This window comes from Opisthorchis viverrini (genome assembly GCF_000715545.1).
Source record: "Opisthorchis viverrini unplaced genomic scaffold opera_v5_9, whole genome shotgun sequence".
Lineage (NCBI taxonomy): Eukaryota > Metazoa > Platyhelminthes > Trematoda > Opisthorchiida > Opisthorchiidae > Opisthorchis > Opisthorchis viverrini.
In genome coordinates, this window is record NW_008751665.1 from 2,860,099 (window position 1) to 2,883,686 (window position 23,588).

At 44.8% G+C, this 23,588-nt stretch overlaps 1 protein-coding gene across 1 annotated transcript in view; it reads right to left on the bottom strand.

Moving 5' to 3' along the window:
- The window catches only part of T265_00912 (hypothetical protein), a gene marked incomplete at both ends in the record, with an annotated part of 35,460 nt that overhangs the window by 8,502 nt on the left and 3,370 nt on the right, over positions 1-23,588 (bottom strand). The window contains 15 exons of the mRNA XM_009164807.1: positions 850-1,029; positions 2,739-2,841; positions 4,103-4,276; positions 5,839-5,922; positions 7,482-7,757; positions 8,934-9,104; positions 9,973-10,128; positions 10,305-10,392; positions 10,566-10,705; positions 11,230-11,418; positions 11,625-11,820; positions 13,978-14,075; positions 14,103-14,165; positions 16,683-16,946; positions 23,320-23,583. Of these exons, the coding sequence (XP_009163071.1) occupies positions 850-1,029; positions 2,739-2,841; positions 4,103-4,276; positions 5,839-5,922; positions 7,482-7,757; positions 8,934-9,104; positions 9,973-10,128; positions 10,305-10,392; positions 10,566-10,705; positions 11,230-11,418; positions 11,625-11,820; positions 13,978-14,075; positions 14,103-14,165; positions 16,683-16,946; positions 23,320-23,583 (2,446 nt within the window). The remainder of the gene's footprint in view (positions 1-849; positions 1,030-2,738; positions 2,842-4,102; positions 4,277-5,838; positions 5,923-7,481; positions 7,758-8,933; positions 9,105-9,972; positions 10,129-10,304; positions 10,393-10,565; positions 10,706-11,229; positions 11,419-11,624; positions 11,821-13,977; positions 14,076-14,102; positions 14,166-16,682; positions 16,947-23,319; positions 23,584-23,588) is intronic.

The window sequence follows — 23,588 nt, forward strand, 5'->3', positions numbered from 1 at the left end:
CCAGTCAAGACACACAGACTCGCTAGCGCGCAGGGAGGAGCACGTCAACCTCTCCACAAGTCCACGGACAATCATGGAACACGTGTAGCAGCCAAACTGCGGAGAAAACACGTTACCGCCGTCCGGACTTCCACCAAGGAACTCCCACATACGATGAGTTCCTTTTTGACTTGCTCCCATTTCGCATTGTATTCATTTCTATACGTGTCGCAGAAATACTAAAAACTTCTATTAGTGCACACATACACCTTCTGATTTGTATTATGGCTATCGCCCACTGTGCACTAATAATCTATCCCCTTCGAAATGTGACAAACCCCAAGGCACTACCATACCACCCCCTGATCTGGCAAGGGACATGGAAGAAATCAAGAAAAGTTCGGGTGCCGTCGGTACTACTCATCTTCCAGGATGGGAACCGCGTGATCTTCACTGCGCCTGACAGTAGACGCTGCAAAATATGTCTGCCAACCGATGTTTGAGTATTTGAAGGTGTATACACCTCGGAATGACTGTAGTAAGCCAGCACTACTTCCTACCCGTCCACCTTTAATCTATACTTCACATGGTTGTATGGCAGTGAAACATCGCTGTTGAACACTGACGCCATGCTGTCGACGATGATGATGACAATGATGATGATGATCATGATGGATGTTTTTAGATTTCTCGGTGGACCTAAGGCTTGAAACAATGGTATGTGTTACAGTGACAACTGAACTCCTTGCTTCAGGTTTAAAATTGGACTCGATAAATTCGCTAATTTATTCCGAATAGTGGACCAAGTGATGCGGATTCTCATTAGAAGCGCCAAGTCAGAAAACTCAGCAATATTTTTCAAGTTATGACTGGTGAAAGATCGTTCAGCTGTAGCACCCTTTCCAGGGCCTAACTGCCATGCCACCCGAAGGAAGTATGAGGGCTGGGATACAGCCAGGTTGTCCAAGCCCAAACAAGGGAAGTCGGGAGGCAGAGGTCGGGTTTGGACTACAGACCTTTCGATCAGCAAATTTGCGAGCCATATCGTCCCTTATGACTGGTAAATGTTGTTCAAAGACGTTCAGTGAACTTCAGTTCATATAGGTACGAAAGACCTGTCTAAAGTTCGCACAAACTTTGCTTGCTAGTAGACTTTTCCGATAATATTTGAACCTGACCTGTCACCGCATATTCCAAAGACAACAACAACCACATCTTGGAGACTTAGGCCTTGTGTATGTTTTACGAGAAGCACCGGCGCAACCTCCATGATTGAACACCTATGTTTAATGGAGATTTCGTCCTGTTAGTGAAGCCATTCTATGCTTAATGATTGTACGACTGTTTTATCCTTATTGGAAATTATCAGCAATGCGCACCTCACAAAACTCCAGACCAGTAGTTTGGAGAAAACACAACGTATGTGTTTCATGTCACAGTGTACTTTATGGTATTCTGAGTAAGAAACTGAACCCATGGATGCGTAGCATTAGGCAACAGTTTTTGGCAAGATGTCAAAATATGTCAAAAACGCCGTGAGCCGCGTGCCTTGTAGATGTTTCATCACGAACCGTGGGGACATGATCAGTATGCGGTTGGGTATGTTTGGTAGAGCTTCGTACAGTGGGTGAATTGCGCCAACCGACAAACCTCCAAAAGACAACAGCTTTATTTCCTCTCTGAAGCCCACTAAATCGCATACTAGTGATGTCCCCGTGACTTGCAATAGAACGTCTGCAAGAAAATTGCCAAGCTTGGTGAACAGATTCATAAACTCCAGTTCTCTTGTGATTCAGACTGTAGTTTCACATATACTGGGGTGGAAGAATGAGCTCACCATGAGGAAAATGAGGCAATCCATGACTGAGACGAAAGATTGCTAACGATTATGGTTGTCTGCCTTCATGTCGAACCACCACGAACTAGCTTACATCATCATCAGCATCAGCATCATCGTCATCATCATCAGTAGCTGTAACAACAACTCACAAGTCATACAGTAGTTATAGGCGCCATAGTTTGGGGAGGTGGGGTAATTAGCTGCGCATTGGAGGCGGTAGTTCATATAATTTGTGTCAGTGAACTTTTCTTTTGGGAGATCTGGAGGGGAGGTATTAATTGAAGGCAATAGCCTGGATACACCACTGAGGGCCCGACCGAGTCATATCTGAAAATGTCTCTACCCATTAATTTGGCCAGTCTCGGGGGCCATCCAGAGAGACGGCAGTGACCAGTGCAGCTGCGTGTGCCGGTATTGGCCTTTTAAAATACGCCCATGTCCTATTCCACCGCACAATTTAGACGGAAATTTGGGCGAACTGAGATGCTCTTCGAGCAGATAAGTATCCTTCTGAGGGAAATTACTCACAAGTTTGATGAAAACTCTTACGCTGTCCGCAGCCGGTTTCTCCCTCCCAGGGGTTCATCAGGTAGGCGAATTTCCCGAGTTTCTTCCAACCAAATATACTGCACTGTTTCGAATATCTTACTGACTGAAACATTAGGCGGCCCTGGTGTTGAGTCGTAAGTTTATATTAAATGAGTTTGGAGGTGACTGCGTTCGACGAAATACACATTCTAGTTAAAGGAACATACTGAGGCATACTGAAAGAGGCAATGAATTCCTTAATGTAATGAGGTCCATTCCACAACCATATACATCGCAACTCTAATTACCCAACCCTGCTGGGGTTTCGATCGTACAAGTCTGCAGTCTTTCAGAAAATTGGCGGATCAGATAGAGATGATGGTCAGCTTACCTTGGACTTGATGCATGTTAGCGTAGTGGATCTCGAGCACAACGTCTTGAATCCCACCTGTCCCTCCAATTGCGATACCTGCTTCTTTTGGCATACTGAGTCCCTGTGGAGAGTAAAAATGAGAACGGACAATGTAAGAGGCGGAATTTCGAAGCCTGTTCGCATCGGTCTTCAAAGACACGGAAAAGCAACTGACATACTTCCCTGCTGGAAACTTCCCCCATATTTCTTAGGAAGCAAAAACGCAACACCTGGAAGATAAGCTCCGTTGGTGATTTCAATGTCGATCCGCTAGTCTGTCTAACGGTGTGTGCACCGAATATGACGGCTGAGTAAACAAGCAATCAAGCTACCAAGCGGCTAATCAAGTAATCAGCCACCTGTACCTTAGATCACTAAGAATCTTTCGTCACAGCTCAGATTTGCATAAGTGCCCTCCAGTAGAGATCATGTTGTGACAAGTTTTGGAATGAATTGAATTCTTCATAACTGACTTGTTTTGCTAGGAGATCTAGACCCGGGAGCAATACATTTGAAGTTGCAAGTTCTCAGCTCGATCTCGAAACTTATTGTGACCTTGAAATAACGCGCACTCCGACAGCCAGCTTTCGTGGTTCCTGGGGAACATAAGGTAGGTGTGGTTCCGATGCAAATGAGTGAAATTCATTTACTGTATTCGAGAAATACACTGATTTGCAAACCAATTTGGTTTTCACGAGAGACTCAACCGAATCTCTCGTTTATGATATTCTACAAATGAATGTGCTGCACACAGACAGTTTCATGATTCATTTGGCACGATATTCGAGATATCGCAGTACATTTTCATTAAGGAAACTACTCACAAGGTTGCTGAAAACACTCAAACAGCCCACGACTGGTTTCGCCCTTCTTGGGGCTCATCAGGTAGGCGCATCCTCGAGTTTCCGTCAACCTTATGTTCTACTTGAACCTGGACCGTTTCCGGGAAATACACTCATTTGCAAGTCAATCTGTTTCAAGTAGAACATAAGGTTGACGGAAACTCACTCGAGGACTGCACCTACCTGATGAGCCTCAAGAAGAGCGAAACCGGTCGTGGACTGTTGAAGAGTTTCCAGCAACCTTGTGAGTAGTTTTTAATCGGAATCCACGCCAACCCCATTGGCTTCTGCCCTTTATGAGCGCCTGATATTCGGACGGTACTCATCAAAACCCTAACGTTGGGTTCTCATATTATCAGCAGACTTTGACTGGTATTCACTCTTGCATGTCATGTGGTATTTCGAAAGATACCTACAAGGAATTTACTGATAGTGGAAACGACAACTTCAAAGTTTCGACCAACGTCTCAAACTAGTGCATAGAAGCGTTTAATGGCTTACCGTAGCTCCCACAGCCCAGGCAGCGATCACCTGACGGCATTGACGCAATCCCATTGGCTTGGCTTCGGAATTGCAAGGTCCATTGTACTCAGCAACACGATTAGGACCGGTACAGAGGAAAACCTCCATATGATGAACGAATCCTTTGCTACTTTCTGAAAGCACAGGTTCGAACTGCAACATGGAACCGAGAACCAAGTAAGCAGGACACGACTAAAAGCAAGAGTCCAGCTTGCTTAAGTATTACTTCTCTAAAAAAAGGACATATTTGTCACTCTGAGGAACTTTTAGTTGAACGGACTGCAAGACTGTGACAAGTAAAGGGACCAGTCAGAACGATGTTCCCTCAAGAGTTCCCCTCAAGGAGGACAATTGTAAAACCAACTTGTTCTAAAACAAGTATCGCTGATCTTCACCAACTTACGCTAGACTTTCTACATCTTTCGTGAAAGTAGCGGATGTGTCGACGTGTCGACGAATGTTGAACTAATCTTTGACGAAGGCTGTGTTGAGTGTAGTAATAACTGTCAACCACCATCAGTAAAATGCAGCTGGAATAGGTGGTCATACACATTTTGACGTTTTAAGGATTGAAACACAAAGGTTTGTTATGTCTGCACAAAAAAATCAAACTGATCGCAACCATGGGTATTCTTGTGCAGTTCAAGCGTAGACAATTCCCTGAAATTCCAATGCATTTGCTTAAACCCTCGGACGTACTTCCAAGTTAAGATTACAGTACTGATAGCACAAAAATGGTGGATGAGAAAATACGTTTCAGAGCCATTACCGTCTAATCTCATCCTCAGTCATATAATCCTAATCGTGATTCGGAGGGCTTCTTACTTCAAAAACAAACAGGTCCCATTAAGAATCAGGGATTTCTTCACCCAGCAACATTTCGGCTGTCTCTTTAAATGCGGTCTGCCTCTCAAGGTCATCTGGCGCAACCTCAAACGGTCCACACTCACCGAAAAGGCAGACGAGCAGCACTCTAGACTCCCATGCTCAAGGTCTTATATGTAACTGGCATCCATGTATTGTAGCATCCATTGAATGTGTCGTCCTTCATTCGATTTTTCGCCCCAAGTGTGTCACCTCCAGGCTGATAAAAGGGTCTCGTTATTCAGTCTAGACAGCATTATCCAGTAGAATATTACGTGAAAAGTGACGATGATGAAACCTTGGTGATTGTTCCAGATGTCTGTCGATCCTCCTCACTTTGAAGTATCTAAGATCTTGTCAACTTCTAGCGCTGCCCGAACTGGGAGATCGTTTTGACTCGTACTGTAGCCATCCGTCAGTCCGCCCCTTCAAAATGACAATATATCGTAGGTAATCGATTTGTAAGCGGCATTATGAAGTTACAGCATGTTTCTGGACGACGGCTTTGCACGTTCTCTCTCTACAAGGGTCTTGTAACTCTTAACTGAGATTTCGTCTTGCTATTGAAGTGAATCTGTGCTGAAAAACCGAGGGACACTGTCATTAATGTGCCTCCCGAAACCCCGATCTCCCGGCTGACCGTTCGGCCACAAGCGGTTGATCAGCACTGTGAATGACTGGCACTCAGCCAGGATACAGCGCCATTCTGTACCTCTGCCGTAATTTCATACACTAAATGTTCAGCCTCCTCCCCTAACAAGCCTTCCCTCCATAGCTAACTTAAACTAGACGTTCTTAGTAATATCTATGAAAATATCCATGAAATATCTATGAAGCCAGCAACAACTCACCCTGATAATATGTTGTTTGGTGTGAAACTGCGGCAGCCGATCCGTTTTGCACCAGTAAGTTGTTTCCTCTTTGGGTATTTCAACCTTGCAAATGCACACAGAGAGGCATTAGTATCGGACCGTTAAATCAGGCGGTAAATTATTGATTCCAAAGCAGAATTCTTCGTTCCTTCTAGATGGGGTTCATTCTTTTCAGGGGTACTTTGGTAAGTCTGCCATCTTAGTTTGTAGTAAAAGTTCACGTTTGCAATATCTATTGGTCTTGGTGCCATCATTCCATTTAGTACACACCAAGAAGGGAGAACAGCATATGAGTTACTCTCTTATTAGAGTTCATCAACTGGACGTTGGATACACGGTGAAATAATCCTGTCTTGTAACTTTCAAACGTTCTAGCCTGTTGAGATGTGGGCTGGACTAGACAGGTCAGATGGAGTGTTATTCAAACAGAGGCGAACTGCTGATGAATTCAGGAAGGTCAGATTCCTGGAAGTAACCTCAGAACGCCCTAGACCTCAGACCTCAGACCCTAGAACCCCACCAAAATCTCAATAGAGAAGCCGGCAAGCATCCAGGCCAGTCAATCATTCAATCAATTCAGCAAAAGCCGATGAGTGTTCAGGCACGCCACACAAGCACGCCCGAATGTGATCAGCGTTCAAACATTCCTTTGTAGCACGATCGATGTTGGCGGGTGTTCACTAAACGCCTATCAGACAGCCTGGATCAATGTCAAAAAGTGCCCCGTTGTAACTTTTGCACTCGCACGCTCACGTTTGTTCGCAATTGAGCTGTTGTGTCAGTGACCCTGTTTTTGGCACCGGGCATTGGACAAAAAATCATGCAATTACACAACTAGTCAAGTTTCAAGTCCCCATAGTGTCACATAACTGAGGTATATCGACGGGCGGGCGGTCTAAACAACTTGAGATGTTTAGCAGCCCAAATCGCTCTAGAATCAATCTTTTTCGGTATTTGTTGGGTTAATAGTAACACCCCACTCGCCCGTGATGTCCGACGTCCGGAGTTCAAGTACGGGCAGTGCATTACAGGTGAAACAGGAGGATGACTGTCCAAAAACGGACTTCGAGAATTTCGCATCCTTAGAGTGAAACTTCTCACTACCCCAAGTTGTTGTATACTCTCATACAGGACGTTACTTACTACTCATCAGGTTGCTGAAAACTCTTCGACTGGCTTTACCCTTCCACTCTGAGTTCATCAGGTAGGTTCGACCCTCGATTTGACGTCAAGTTTACGTTCCACTTGAATCCAAAATTTGAAAAATAAACTCATTTGTATACAGATTTGGTTTTCATAGGAGACTCAACCGAAACCCCACTGAATCACTCTTTAACGGTATGTCCTGCATCAGGTAGCCTCATGTTTCAGCTGGTATTATAATCGAGATATCACTATGTATTATATAGATGTGATGTACTATTCCCAATGGTTGCTGAAAACTGTTCAGCCGTGCGGCACATTCAGTTATAGAATATCAGAGATTCAGCTCCGTTTCCGCTGAGTCTCCCGTCGAAACCAAATTGGTATGCGAATGTGTTATTCGTCACCTCTCATATATGATTTACATTCACAATACTCCCGGACCAATAATAACAATAAGGAGAACGAACCCCACTTACTTCATTGACTGTCAGTTCGAAATTCCGTGAGCCCTTGTACGTTTCCCGCAGCTCTTGTTCCAATGGGCTCTTGATTAATTGAACTCGAGTAAGTGAATGAGGTATGCTTGAGAATTGGACTTTTTTATCACCCAACCAAAAGCCTTCGAATTCATTTTGTAGTTTGGAGCTCCGATGAAGCCAGGCGGTAAATCTTGGGCCCCTGCTGGAATAGAATTCTCGAAGCTTCCGTAGTGTGTCAAACTGATGGAACAGGAACAAACGTGTCGTCTGGTCCTGAAAACGGGAGAGTGTACCGGCACATAAGTGAATTAACCAACAGAAAACTCATCACAGTCTAGCATTCATCCCTCTCCACTGAAACTGGTAACTAGGAATATACGGTGGTGTCTAATGCATTTTCGAGAGTCTCCACAAACTCCTCATTTAAAAACCAGTTCAAGCAAATCTGCTCAACTTACGTCTAAAAACCGTAAATAACGGGAAATAAGCACGGATTTAGCCTACTACTGAAATAATTACCTCTCAAGTGGGGGCGGTTGTTCCAATGTGACAACGTGTGAGACATTGTGGATGAATATAATGAAAGTAGGCACGAATGAGCCACATGAAGTTATTCCTACTACTAAAAAGCATATAAACCTGCCGAGTTTTGGCGAACTACGCTCCTTGGCAAGCTATTTTGGTTTTGCGAGAGACTCACGTGGAAGCCAGCCAAATCTCTCGTTTTGTGATGTGCCCAGGCAACTGAATGTGCTGCACCAGGCCACCTCATGTTTTCGTCGCTACGATATTCGAGATATCGCGATACATGTATATTCGTAATGCACTACTCATAAGGTTGCTGACCAGAATTGGTGATCATAAAAGGAGGACAAACAAACCACCAAGAAAGGCGGAAGAGTACCGAACGCTGATCAGAGACTCGGGGATGGCACTACATGCATTAGACACAGGACATACAATAGATCTACCGAGGAGTTTTCAGCAACCTTATGAGCAGTGCACTACAAAATTATCTGCCGAGTTTTGTTCGGTCTAGGGCACCTCAGTGCTACCGTGTGGTAACATAATTTGCATGCGTCTCGCAAACAATTATCCGAAACTTGATTCCACATCAACCTAATGTGTCAGCAGCGGCAATTATAGTCCGACGTCGAGGGTTCAGTGACACCAGGTGTTAATCAGGCTAAAAGGCATAGTTACGTGGACGAATCACTCCGCAGTTGCGTGTAATATCTTCGATGAACGAAATTATTCGTAGTCAAAGCAAATGGGGCCTGTTAATTCGCAGAACTGCTTTCAAGGCATTGCTCTGCCAAGGCTTCCATGAAAAACACCCCAGCCGATGAGATTTTATCCAAAAAGATTTTAGTTGTTGACGGTTGCGGGATTTGTAGAATGGACACTTACGAAACTCATCCTGGCGCATTCAATCTGTTAAGTCCATACAAAATGGGGGAAGCACTGGACCGGAGTTTCGCTCATATTAGAGCTAATCATCTGTTTACATCCTTGACTGTGCCGGGGTTTGAACGAGCGTGTTACTACCACTCCACTAGCGCACGGTGGACGCAGCTGGATTTTTACGTCTGAACAGGTGAACATGTTCGAGCGGATCGCCTGACTCCTCAAGAGACGACCCAGTAACATACTTTATTGGATTCACTGTTCCTCTGTCATGCTTCAAAACATTTCGGGTAAAGTTACTGTCGAAGAGTTGTCAGCGACCTTGTGAGTAGTTTCCGTCAGAAAAATTACTGACTCATAGTTGGGCAACTGAAACCTGTCCTCGAGTGCAGTGGAATCTCTGGAATCGTCCTGGACTTCTGGTCAGAAAGCACACTGGTGGCTGTAATAGGTCTGCTCGCTCTCTTCATCCAGTTTCGCCACAGAGCAGATTTCTGCGCTACCTCACATTCTTCATGCTAAAACTTGACCCATTCAAGAGCACGAAGCTGCTATGGGCTCGACTTGGGCGGAAAACTTCTCCGTACTTTTGGCCTGCACCATCATGGTATTGTGGCCAAGGTCACCGGCAACTTCGAGTTTTTCAGCTAATCGCAAGAAAAAGATTCCGTCTTGGCGGATTCTTGCGGTGTCATCACTGTGCTCAACAAATGAGCGAAATAAATAAACTTGTTTAAAAACCTACGTGATACGAGTGTATGTGATCTCGGTAAAGCCAGAGACACTAAATTGGATGAATCCGGTAAAACTGGAGAGTGGGAGATAGGGAAAGTTACACCTTCGAACTTCTATCTCTATTCGCCTGGTATATTCAAAACTTGCGAAAAATCTGTGGAACCTGTGGCGTTAACTAAAATTAAAAGCTATGACAATCAAAGTATATCAACGAATGGAAGAAAATACTTCTGCGTGTGTTCTGGGAATTTTGACGCTTATTGACAATAACTCAAAGTAGGATTTCTCCTAGGGAACACACCATATTTAGAAATAGTTTTATTCTATCCAAAAATCTGGAACTCACGTCAATCGAATAGCCATGTCGAGAACACGACAGGGCCTGTCGTTCGAAACCGAAGCAAAATCGATTTCGATCGGGTGTTTCCCAATAAAATCCAGAGTTGTCATGTTTCACTGCAGACTCTAGCTGGATGACACGTTCATCGTCGGTAAATCCTTTCTGTTCAGCAGAAAAAGAGCGAAATGTTGCAAACATTGATAGAACTGAGGAACGAACTAAGGAATAGTCATGAGATGGATGAGCAAGTGTATGGCTTATTGGCGGAATATAGGTAGCTTGGGTGCATTGCTTGGTTGTTGATCTGTTCGCCCAGCTTGGCAGTTGGATTGTAGAACTTGCATCATCAGTCGGTGCGATACCGTCAGTGCGGGGTTGTGCTGGTCCGCATTGACGATGTGACCCCGAGTGGTGATGAAAGTCCAGCTACGAAGCTCGGCGAACAAATCGACAACCAAGTATGTCTTATTCTTGCACTCTGTGAAATTTATTCGCATTCATCACATGCCATCAGACGAAGCATAATAACAATAAATAATAAGCGTCGAACTGTAAACACCCTTTCGATGCCCAGATGACACGCCACCCGAAGGAAGCACGGGATGCTGCCAGGTTGCTCAAGCCTAGACAGGGGGAATCGAAATGCAGAGGTTGGGTTCGAACCACGGACCTTGCGTTCAGTAAATTCATTCTGTAGCCACTGAGTCAACTCCCCCTCCCTTTTGAAAAGAACCAGGAACTATTGTTTTTAAATGAGGAAGGGCGGTGAAAAAGCTACTGAGATACTGAAGATACTGACAATTATCTCGCCTTTAAGAGCGTACTCGATGTTGACGCGAAATAATTTACCATATCAAGAGCTTGAAAGACGCCTTTCAGATGGTACGCCTTATTGGCTGAATGAGGTAAATAACTTGGACTCCGGATACCATAAAATGAAAGTGAAATGGTCTGACAAATACACCCCTTTGCATATCAACTTGGTTTCGACAAGAAACTCACCTTGAACGCANTACTGACAAGTATCTCGCCTTTAAGAGCGTACTCGATGTTGACGCGAAATAATTTACCATATCAAGAGCTTGAAAGACACCTTTCAGATGGTACGCCTTATTGGCTGAATGAGGTAAATAACTTGAACTCCGGATACCATAAAATGAAAGTGAAATGGTCTAACAAATACACCCCTTTGCATATCAATTTGGTTTTGACAAGAAACTCACCTTGAACGCAGCTGAATCTGTCGTTTGTGATTTTACTAACCTGGGTTTCATGTGAGTCTCCGTCAAAATTAGTTCGATATGCAAATGAAGTGTATATGTCGAAATCTGTCCAATTCGGATTCAAGTAGAACATAAGGTTGACGGGGACTGTGCTTACCTGATGAGCCCTGAGATGGACGAAACCGGTCGTGGGATGTCGAAGAGTTTTCAGCAACCTTATGATTAATGTCTTACGTCTACATAAAGTGACATATTCAATTTGTGGTGGGCGATGTTCATCATCAGCAGTGGTAGCAGCATCACTGTTATTATTATTATTATTACTAATATTGTATTTAGAGAGGACAACATCGACACCCCTTTGCATATCAATTTGGTTTTGACAAGAAACTCACCTTGAACGCAGCTGAATCTGTCGTTTGTGATTTTACTAACCTGGGTTTCAGGTGAGTCTCCGTCAAAATTAGTTCGATATGCAAATGAAGTGTATATGTCGAAATCTGTCCAATTCGGGTTCAAGTAGAACATAAGGTTGACGGGGACTGTGCTTACCTGATGAGCCCTGAGATGGACGAAACCGGTCGTGGGATGTCGAAGAGTTTTCAGCAACCTTATGATTAATGTCTTACGTCTACATAAAGTGACATATTCAATTTGTGGTGGGCGTTTTTACTTGTGCCGGTTGTCTATCTATATGGAGCTATTTTTGAGGAAAGTGACAGCCGAATGGAATTAGTTTAGAGAGGACAACATCGATGTTAACAGGGCCGTAAAACTACAGGGTTCACTTTACTTAAAACTTCATTGTGAAAAAAGAAAGAGAAGGAACATGGTGCTAGCTTAGACAAACCTCTCAGATGCATTCATTCATCTTCAGGAGTCCAGTCGGACAAGTTGGAAAGAAACTGACTGCATGAATGTCAGTGACATCGGGTAACCGTCATTCCTCACACTCTTCAGCCACGTACAGAGGAGACACGGGGACCAGATCTTGAAAGCCGGACCGCATCAACTTCATAAAACGATTCGTTTCCCCTTTCGTACCCTTCTGCTAACTCTCACACTGCGCCATTCCAAAGGAAGCGCTAAAGACAACCCCGCTCTTCATAAACAAAAATTTCGAATGCATAGCTCATGGACGATCTATCCCATCCAACGATCCTGAAGGTTCTCCGTGAATGAGACACCTGCTGCATGACCAGATATCCGTTTTCCAATTACCTCGCCATAAATTTGACGTCACCTCCTCTAATACTGGCACCAGTTTTGAGGCATCGATGATCGAAAACTCGAAGATGTCTCAAATACTCTGCTTGCAAAGGCCATTTCTAGCAATAACATAAAAACAGTACTTACTGTCCACTGACACACTCAACTTCTGCCATCTAATCATGTCTTTTTTAGGACGAAAGTAACACAAATCACCGAAGGTGCTTAAGGCCTTTGAGATTTTTCAGACACACTTCCTTTAGAATGATATAATTAGTGAGATCCTCACAACCTCCAATGCTTCTCTCTGAATTGCAAGGGATAGTTCGAGAAACCGCACTTTCTGGAGGATAGTGTTAGCTTACTCACCATTCCGTATGTTCCAAATAAGGTGACCCGGCTGATAGCAGCACGCAAACGCAGACGTGAAATGAAGTGTGAAGTTCATGGTTGTACGTGGGGCTGGGATACTTTCAGGGTGCCCACACTTAAAAAGGAGAGCCATTAGGGCCCCTAACCGAAACTTTGGTTCCTAAACCTGACCGAAAGGCAGTGGGATTGTGCCAACACAATACTAATACTAATACTATAATACAGGGGACAGGTCATCGTACATGTTCCAATTATCAACCTGGTGGATCAGGAAAACAATTTGACTAGAGCTCAATCTATTAACCAGCCTGTTATGAGAACCTCTATGGGCAGTAAATTCCACCTCCTGTAGAGCTCAATGGATCACAACATCACAATTAGGTCCAGTCTCCTTACTAATATAGTAAGTTTTCAAGAGACAAGTCATCGTACGTGTTCCAATTCTCAACCTAGTGGATCAGGAAAACAATTTGACCAGAGCTCAATCTATTAACCAGCCTGTTATGAGAACCTCTATGGGCAGTAAATTCCACCTCCTGTAGAGCTCAATGGATCACAACATCACAATTAGGTCCAGTCTCCTTACGACGCACTACAGTCCTCGGGTATTCAAAATCTTCTGATTTTTGAGTACCAACACGGGAAAAACTGGTGAAGCATGATACTCGATTTAGAGATTCATAGAGAAAGAAAAAGAACAAGAGACACACTATTCTGACCACGAGCTGGGTGAATCCAGACTAAGTGGCTATCTTCGAAGTGTGTGTGTGTGTGGAGGATGAAGGTACAATCGGTACCTTTCAGAAGAAGGAGGGTATTAACCCTTTTGAACCTGGCAAGAGTTGATTTAAAATGTTCAAGGAACCGGTCATCGTTCTTACGCACAGTGATCACACATTTCTGACCTAAAGAAACTCACTGAAATTCCCAGTAGTATAGAAACAATCGTGACTTGGTAGGTTCCATACGCCTGTTCCAATTAAGCCATTATACGTTCCACTCCATGCCTTTGTCATTGTGAACGGATGATTCTCTGCATTCATCAATGGGTCATCACCAACGCGTTGACTTTATAGAAAATCCATCGGATAGGTTCTTTCGAAGAGGTCCCTGACAAACTATCTACCAACTCTATAAATCTACATATGATTTTATACACTACTGTCGAAACAAGGCTGGAACTACTTTCACAACGGAAACTACTCACAAGGTTGCTGAAAACTCTTCGGCAGCCCAGGACCGGTTTCGCCCTTTTTGGGGCTCATCAGGTAGGCGCAGTCCCCAAGTTTCCGTCAACCTTATGTTCTACTTGATGAGCCTAATTGAGCCTACCTGATGAGCCCCAAGAAGGGCAAAACCGGTCGTGGGCTGTCGAAGAGTTTTCAGCAACACGTACTGGAGATCTGATGACGTGCCAGATGAATTTTCTTGTCATCAGTCCACTTCTTTTACGACCGACTGCCCACGATATCTTTACTTCTGCGATCTTTGTTCTCCACCAGGTTTCGATTCACTCTGCAGTCTGCCAGGAGCAGCTAGAAAGGTATCTGGTGTCGCAATCGTCATGTGGTTACCGCCACTCAGCTGCCCAAGAGCATGCACACCTCGTGAAAATTTGAACCAATTATGTGGATCAGTATACCGAAGGTGCGTAGCTTTATCAGACAGGCATGCGACTCGAGGGGATACATTAGAAACAATGCCAACGCAGTAGCAACAGACGAGCAATCTAACAATGGCGTGAAATTTGTGGTTGTTGGCTGCGCTGGAGCCACTCGCCCTAGCGAAATAGAAAGTACCGCTCTGGCGCAAAAGAAGCAACGCAACGATACACTGAACATGAAACTCCTAGGCTTTAGTACGGCAAAGCAATAGAAGGAAGACTCGTTGTTTTATCATCTATTCTTGGTACTGGCTGAGTACTGGCACTGACCACCCCTCCCAAGACCGCACTTTGTGCGCCTCCAAAAAATTCCACCTGCTAGCCCACTTTCCCTGTCATCCCATTAGTGGCGATGTTCACACGTACATACTCGCGTATGGAACACGCTGTCGACCATACCCCCTTCTCGGACATGTGGCTATGCGACAGACCTGAAGCTATCATCCTGTCACCGACGCTGCACCCATGCAACTGAGTCATGCCACCCAAAGTGTCACTTTGTTTTAGATCACCTGGGCTGGATCAGATTTTATACCGACTCAGCAACGAGCGCAAACAGGCGATATTCACACTTAGTCGCGCCGTCGATCACGCCCCTTCCTCGAGCATGTGCATATGCGACAGACGTAAATTCATCGTCCTGTCGCTGACGCTTCACCAATGCAATTGAGTCATGCCACCCAAAGTGTCACCTTGTCTCGGAAGTGCTCACAGATAGTCCACCTGAGCTGGATCAGATGTCATACCGTCTCAGACAGGCACCCTGGCCCGACGCAGCCAAATGACCAATAGCTTCCGCTGAGCTGCAGGTACAGCTGGGGCGCGAGGCAGATAACCGGCCTCGCCATAGTACCAGGAGGAAGTAAAACTATCGTTCCGACTGCAACATGAGTCAACCAATCCTGTTGATTCCACAAGTTCGATCCATTGTTTCACTACCGGTAACTCAATATAAGTTAGCGAATGAAGTAGCTGACAGCCGAATTAGAACGTACAATAAAAGGGCTGGATGATTTCCGAAAGGCTGTATTCGAAATGTTCAAGAGAGCAGAGGCGCACTGCACTGCGGCAGAACTCAGACGAAGAGGCGAAGACCAACTCTAATATGTATTTCAAAACAACGGATATTCCAAAAATTTCATCAGAAGCTTGAAATAAGATCTCCCGAGAGCAAGAGGGACAACAAAATCAAACAGTTCGACCGATAGTACCTCCGTACATCAGATGCCGAAAGGAATCTTAATGACCTAGAAACCGGCGGCTACTTTGAGGAACTTGAGAAACTTAAGGGCGAAGGAAAAAACGACAAAGGTGCAAGAAAGAGACGTCAGGTACCGAATCAGCTGCTGATGCATCTAAAAATTCATTTAAGGCTAAAAAACACTTTTTTCGATGACATGGTCCTTAGTGCAGGTGTACGTTGTTGAGGAAGGTTGCCTGGAATAACTAACTAATATTGGCGAAATGCACCCGTTTGCATACCAATTTAGTTCTGACGGTAGACTCTCCTGGAAAGCAGCTAAAACACTCTTTTATGGTGTTTTTAACTAATAGTTGGTTCAAGTATGGACAATACGGACAAGGGGGATAGGAACACACACACGCCCCAAACATGTTCCAAAGAACCAAGCACACACTATTACATATTTTCCATCCAAAGTACTTCGTCCGATGCCTTCTGTAGCATTCCTCTGTAGTCTGTCCACCCCTAACGAATTCGTCATCGGGTTCATTCTTGATTAAGAACTGACTCTCATAAATAAAAATCCTTGACCATAATGTTGACGTGGGGACTCCGCCTGCCTACATACTCTTAAGAAGGGTGAGACTACTGTTGGACTGTTTTCAGCGACCATGTAAGTAGTGTGGCATCCTAGTAAAAAGGCGGATAGATGATAAGCTATTTTGGTCCAAATGACAAACATGGCTAAGAACTGCTTCGAATCCAAAGACTGGCAAAGTACGTCGTTTTAGGACATGCTGGGGTTTTCCGGAACACTCACTCTGTTGCAACTTTTCTTGTTTATTCAACTTCTTGATGTCTTACCCCAACCAACTTCCATCTCTTGGTATTTCCCGTCTCAAATCACTGCCTGTCGTCAAGTTAGCTGTGGTAGCTAGAAGAAAGCTTTCCTCTAAAGTAACTTGGTTTGCATCCCCCAAGAAATTTTCCCTGTTGGTGGGCTGACCGATGTAGGCCAAGGTTAACAGTGCAAACACAACAGAGAATACTTTGCAAACAAACTCACTACAAACACTGGAGTGTTCTCGTACGGAATCATGGTCATCACAAGGTCCAAATTACTCGGTTCATCGTACGGACCAAATCCAACTCCAAGTACCGAGACTTCTCTCAGGCGATCGCTCTTCAAACACGTTCGAAAAGCCAACCGCTTTTGGTCTTGTGAGACGTTCCATTCCAATCGGTATAGCACCTCAGAGCCTCTGATGTCCAGATGGTATTGAAAGGGAGTGTTTTGCGCAGTGCACCGCACCAGCGACAGTCCAGCTAGCTGGAGAATCAGTGAAATTATCCGGGACATCGGTTGCACGTCGTATTTTCTCAACAAACCATCGTATTTTATAGGGTTGAATTCTGCCCAGCATGTCAAACACAGCTGTTATCTATCTCTTGGAGTGGAACACCTGTCAGTTATTGGTTTGTTGTCGAGTGCCCAGGATGAACAGCGTTTATTTTATTCAAAAAGCATAGGATTTCACGAGTTCTGGCTTAACTCTGGTGTTTAGATGCGTCTTTGCTAGGTAATCAGGACTTGAACATATGGGTCAATTTCCTCTTACCCGCGGTAGATGATAGGTTGTCCATGTGCAAGTATTTGAAGCGCGAAAACCAGTTACACTGCTTTATGATGCCAGCTTTTGGACATGGCCAGGTTTGTGACCTAAAGTTTCAGGCATATGTGAACGACCCACGATGGCAACAGACTGCACAAATAGTAAGTATTTCATGACAGAACACTACTCGTAAAGTTACTGAAAGCTCCTCGATAGTCCACGACCGGTTTCGCCCTTACTGGAGCTCCTCAGGTAAGCGCAATCCCCAAGTTTCCATCAACCTTAAATTCTATTTGAACCCAAACTGAACGCAATTTGCGAAATACGGTCATTGACATACTAATTTGGTTCTAACGAAAGAATTTACTGAATCCCATTTGAATCTCTCGTTGATGATATTTCTCAACTGAAAGTGCTGCACAAAGGTGGCTTCATGTTTCAGTTGGTACGATAGTCGAGATATCACAGTATGGTTTCTTGAAGACGGAACACACTATTCACAGAGTCACTGAAAACTCTTTGACAGCCCACGATCAGTTTGGACCTTCTCAAAGCTCATCAACCTGAATTCGTTTTGGGGTAGAACGCTTCCGAAAATCCTCTCTGAGAGCAAAGAACACGAACTGGATTGAGCGGCATAAACGTGGTCGTACATCAGACGACAGACTTTCCGGATCGAACATGGGACTAGACCGCCAAAGGGGACAGAGTAGGAATAGAAGAGATCAAGTTTAAAGGTCACTTGGACATCCGTCCATCAGAACACGAAGGGAGAATCGAACCAAAAGGATCACTCGCCGGAGCAAACAAACATAAGAGAAATTCACTCCCTTCAAAAGAATTGAAACGAACTTATGAAAGCCACTATTCATCGAACAACCGCCAAAAAGCAGCCCCACTGCAGGGGGCTCTGATGAAGTCGCCTCGGTTGGCGACGAAAAGAGAACCACCAACGGAACAAACTGATTTTTATTAAGTTTAACCGATACTAACCCCAGGCGAAAGTTGGACACTACCAATATTGACCAGGGGGGAAGTCAACTCTTTAAGAAGTCAGAAATTTTTCAGTCCAAAACTAAGTTGGACATACCAATATTGACCAGGGGGGAAGTCCACTCTTTAAGAAGTCAGCAATTTTTCGGTCCAAAACTCTTATACATACAGGGACTGGTGTATAAGAAAGAAGTACAAAGCCCAATGGTCTAGTCTTGAAGTTCCTTTATATACACTAAACCCCTCAAAAAAGGTCATGCATTGGTTAAATTAGAATAATCCCATGAGTGCGGCATCCTTCAGTAATATTTATCTTGAGCCCGTAATTTGAAACATATATTGAGCGTATTTATTGATTTTCCACCCCAGCAAGCGGAGATTACAATGGCACATGAGTGCCTACTGTATTGCCAGACTGTATTGCTTTTCAATGACAGGTCTGTTTCATACCGTCATATTCATCCTGGAAACCTGATAGACCCTAAGCGTTCAAAGCGCTGTTGCTAGAACCACAACACAAATCCTTGTCGGGCATCAAGTGAACATATGCCTGTCCCGGACTGTTACTCATATGATGCGCACCACGGTTCATAACATCGTTCGAAATGGTAATACGGCGCGCGAATCGCCCTCTCCTAGTAACGGATACTGTTTACCAGGAAACTTATCGCTACAATTCACTTGACGCTCACTTCCAAAGCTTTGTAGACATAAGCGTTCAATTCCCATTCCTTGTCATTTTAACAGCAATCGATCAACGGGGTATTCTTGGGGCGAAGGGACCTGAGATTCCGTATTGATGGGATTCGTCAACTTCAGTCCAGAAGTCATTCACCTGTGTTCATGGAAAGTGGACTAGTGGCTAACACAATGTGCGGTTCCATAGTTTCCTCATCAAGTGCATGGTTGTCGTCTGTGAAAACTGGCCGAATGCTCAACAGAATCGATTTTCTGTATGCTGTCTGGATCAGTACGGTATTACTCATCATTGATTCCAACGGAAGATTCATGATGCATTCTGATAGAGCCAAAGTAGTGAACTTAGTAAACAAGGCACACTGATACTGCACTCGATTTGAGGACACAAAGCCAACTAGGAAAAACACGAAACTTGGACTGAATAAGCATGGTTGGCTGATGATTCACTCACATTGCAAAGTTCAAATGAAGTTAAACAGAAATTCGAACTGTAGTCGGTGATGATCCGAACGAACTGCCTGAACACGAACGATCGTTACTTACGAGGTGACTTTTGCACATCTAGGTGAGCACCATTTTTCGTATTGCTGAAAGAATGGTGATTACCCTCTACCTGGAATAGAGTATCGACCGGAGTATCGATCGGGCTAGTCGGTTGTCAGAGTTTTCCTCTCCTCTAGAGTATTGGCCGAAGTGTTGGTAACAAGCGGACAGGATGACCCTAAGTCGTCAGACCACACGAAAGTAACTACCAGGCTCAACGGATGATAAGCGGGTGTTTGACTGGAAGTTGTTCATCTTGGTTTCCATGTCTATGGGCCACACTATGTGATTTTACTTCACTCTGCTATTGAAGTGCCCATAACTGGTCTTTTTGATCCTGTTTCTTTCGTCGATCCACGAGCCCTCAACCCCATAGCATCGTCCTTATAGGCACAGCAACAACTTTAGTTACGGTACTAAGTTTGTGTGGGTGGGGTGTGTGAAATCTCACCCCAGATGTTCCCGACATGGGCATGTGAACAGAGCGCCAGATTCGCAACCTTTGACGTTCGCACGCCTTGGTCGGCATGACAACTGAGCATGGAGGGGTGCCGTAGTAACTATGCTGCACGATGCACTTCCCGTGCACACATTGCGACCAACGTCACCGTGTTGACAAGCCAGAACAGCTACTTCAACCGGGTCACCGCTGCGGCATAGGTGAGAAACAAGGAGTATGGCGACTACCGCCCTAGAGCTATGAACGGTACATCATGGGGGCTCGTCCGTCAGCGGCGCTAGAAACCTGGTCGATTTAAACTTCGTGAAACACTGGAAATGGGAAAATAGACTATTTAGAGCCGAAGAAATACCTATTTCGTGTGCCTATGTACACGGGAAAGTCCAATTCCAAATGAATTCAGTAAAACCAAGCGAACGTGACGACAAAGACCACCGATTTCACGCAAGTCCACTGTTTTCAGTGATGCTGAGAGGCCAACTACCCATTTGCCGAAAAAAAACTGTCCCCCCTACAGTGATTGAGCGACTGATACTAACCAATAGGAATGGTTTCCACCGTTCTATCTGCTGCCTCTTTTGAAGATCGATCGAGTAGCACATTTCATGTCATGGAGTCAGCGTGCATACACGGTCTGGTGGTTGTCGCTCGTCTGAAGATCAAGTTGATCGGATGTGAATAAGACATCATCGCAGAGGTCTCTACACTTGGTTCGTTGGAACACATTCACCAATCTCAGGAGGCTGTACACATGCGAAATTTCCCCATTTTGTTATGATTTCCTCGATCGGTCTGCATTTGCCACGTTCAGTCATTCGGTATGTCATAAATATGAGACTACAAGGCGAAACGAAAGCACAAAGTTTCGACCGAATAAAACGCAGCTAGTCCGAATGAAACTCACCACGATCTTCCAATAAATAGAGATCCTCTGCTGGGAATTCGGTTCCCTGAATGGTGATTCCCCTGTATTTCGTAAACAAACTGAGTCTACGAAAATATTATTTGATATGTTAGTTCACTGAATGCTATATGGGTAGAGATAGTGGCCCTAATTTTACATGTTGTCCATCAAAGGGCGGGGTGGGGAACGAATGAACACACTTTGCACTCATTCTTCTGGTGAGAGTGACGCAAGCTAAACAACAGTCATTTAGCCTACTTTCATTGGTGCCTCCAAGTAAGATTTGAGTAAGCTTCGAAAATCGATGGCATGACATTCACTCCTATCGACATGCTCAGGTATGACAACGGTTGTAGCTAACTCGGTCACCCACATACTTGACTGTTCAGCTCACAGTCGCTCACTGGATCACGAGACTTGTCTTTTTTCATACTCAAGCCACGACACATTAAGCTGACGCATCGGACATCGATTGTCTGTTTCGTCTAGTGAGCGTAGCAACTACTCATATGCTGTCGCGCCCAAGTACGCGCAAACGGACCTACATATAGGGAAACCGAACACAGTCAGCACGCACAGACTCGCACGCGCGCAGGGAGCAGGACGTCAACCTCTCCACTAGTCCACGGACAACCATGGAGTAGGTGTAGCAGTCTAACTGCGGAGAAAAACACGTTCCCGCCGTCCGGATTTCCACCTTAAACGTGTTGCAACCCACCACTGTCAACCATACTAAAAACTTTTATTAGTGAATTTACCTTCTGATTTGTATTATGGCCATCATCAACAATGCACTAATATGGTCATGATCAATGTAACATCCTGTATCCAAATGCATTGGCGGTCCAAACCAACATACGGTCTACGGTTGAAAAACCGAAACGAAGTGAGCTCAAATATGGTGGGCCTAGTTCCGAGTTTTTGTTATTTTTCTCATTTTTGCATCATGAATTTTCCTCGGTCCGATCGCCACCCTGCAGTTGACATTCTGTCTAATCTCATGCAGGCAGTTGAGTCAAACCTTCCACAGAGCCAGTTCTCAACCAGACATGTCTTAGAGGCCTCAAGCAACTCAACGTCGCTCCGTGCATGCTCATGGCATGCTCGTATTCACACTTGCTGCGACTTGTGTCAGCTGTACTTATAAGCTCATGAAACATGTTGGTAAATTGTACTTTCTCCAGCCAGTGTGTCTTTCCTCCACCCGGTGCACGAGGCCGTATTGAGATGAGCTGACTCACTGCACCGCGGCGAAATTATGCGGAACAGTGGCGAAACTAATCAGGAGAGCGATGAAACTGATTGGGGGGACGTTATGCAATCGGGTGATCGCCTGGACTTATTCACCTGTTACTGATACGTGCGTCGATCCGCTGAGCACCGAGACACATCGGTGCGGGTGTTAGGTGCCTTACAATCAGCTGTCTGTGAAAGCAGTTTCAGATCGATAGCGTTCGCCTCACCTTATCCTATAACTTCACGACTGATAACTCACCATAGTTGGACAGGTGGGCGGTCAAGAGGGCCACTGCATTGGTAGAATAATATGCTTATCTTGGCAAGTTTTCAAGTGACCAGGACGAACGTGAAACGAGGCTGTTTGCGCACGGGTCGCTCGAGGGTGAATAGACTGACATCGGGTGTTGGAAAATCAGTCACTATGGTTTGATGGCTTTTATTGTCTCTAACCGGGGCCTCTAAAGGCGAAATTGCTCTACACAACGGACAACCTATCCAATCTTAATACATAATCACCCTGTGGTCAACCGAACTTTGTAAACGTGAGAGTGCGACACGCTCTGATCACTCTCCAGAGAACAACTAAAACGTCGCATGCCAAGTTTAATTGGAGATTTTGTACTGAACTGAAACTTCCCACTTCTTTGGTTGCCTGAAGATCGTCTCCCGGTGAGCGCTTCGGTTTGGATTGCATGACAACTGATGTGGAGTACACTGATTGGTTTCTGTGTAAGTATAGTTTAATTCAACCTTGCTTACTAGACTTCAGTTTATGAGGTTTCTTGCTATTTCCTATCCGCAGAAATTGTCCTGACTCCCCGCCTTTGAAGAATCACTGTTCAACTGCGCTTCCACGGTGCACATACTACAGCGACAGTAAATATACCACTGCCGTTTCAGACGAAAGGCTGTGGAGGAAGTCTTGAGGAGTATGAAGATGCAAGCGGAGCAGTCAGTCGGGGTGGAAAGAAGCAGCATGCAGCATTGAAGAGCGATGACTTCAAGACCATGCACAGGGGAACCGGAGTCAACGTAGCATTGACGAGCGATGACTTCAAGATCTACTTTTCTGGTAGACCATGCACAGGGGAACCGGAGTCAACGGTAGGTCCCATCTCATCGTTATATCCAAAACTTTTATACGTACAGCTTTCCAATGCAACCATTCCATGGTGCGTAGAGTATTCTAAGGTCTGGGTGCCTTGGAACAACTGACGCACGTGATTGGTACTCCCTCAGTATACACACACACCAAATCAATTGTATAAATATCAGGAAGGTCAGATTCCTTCCTGCAACCTCTGAGTGCCCGAAATTTACTGAGACTCTCAGCTCCTCTAGATGTTGACTGGACAGACAACACGCCCTCAATATGCAGCGCGTCACAGCCATATATCAAACCCAGACAGCGAGAGTCAACGTTGATCAAGATCAGACAACACCCCCGCAATATGTAGCGCGTCACAGCCTCGTACCAAAGTAAGACCACGTGCTTCCGACAGTGTCCCCCCAGTAACTAGC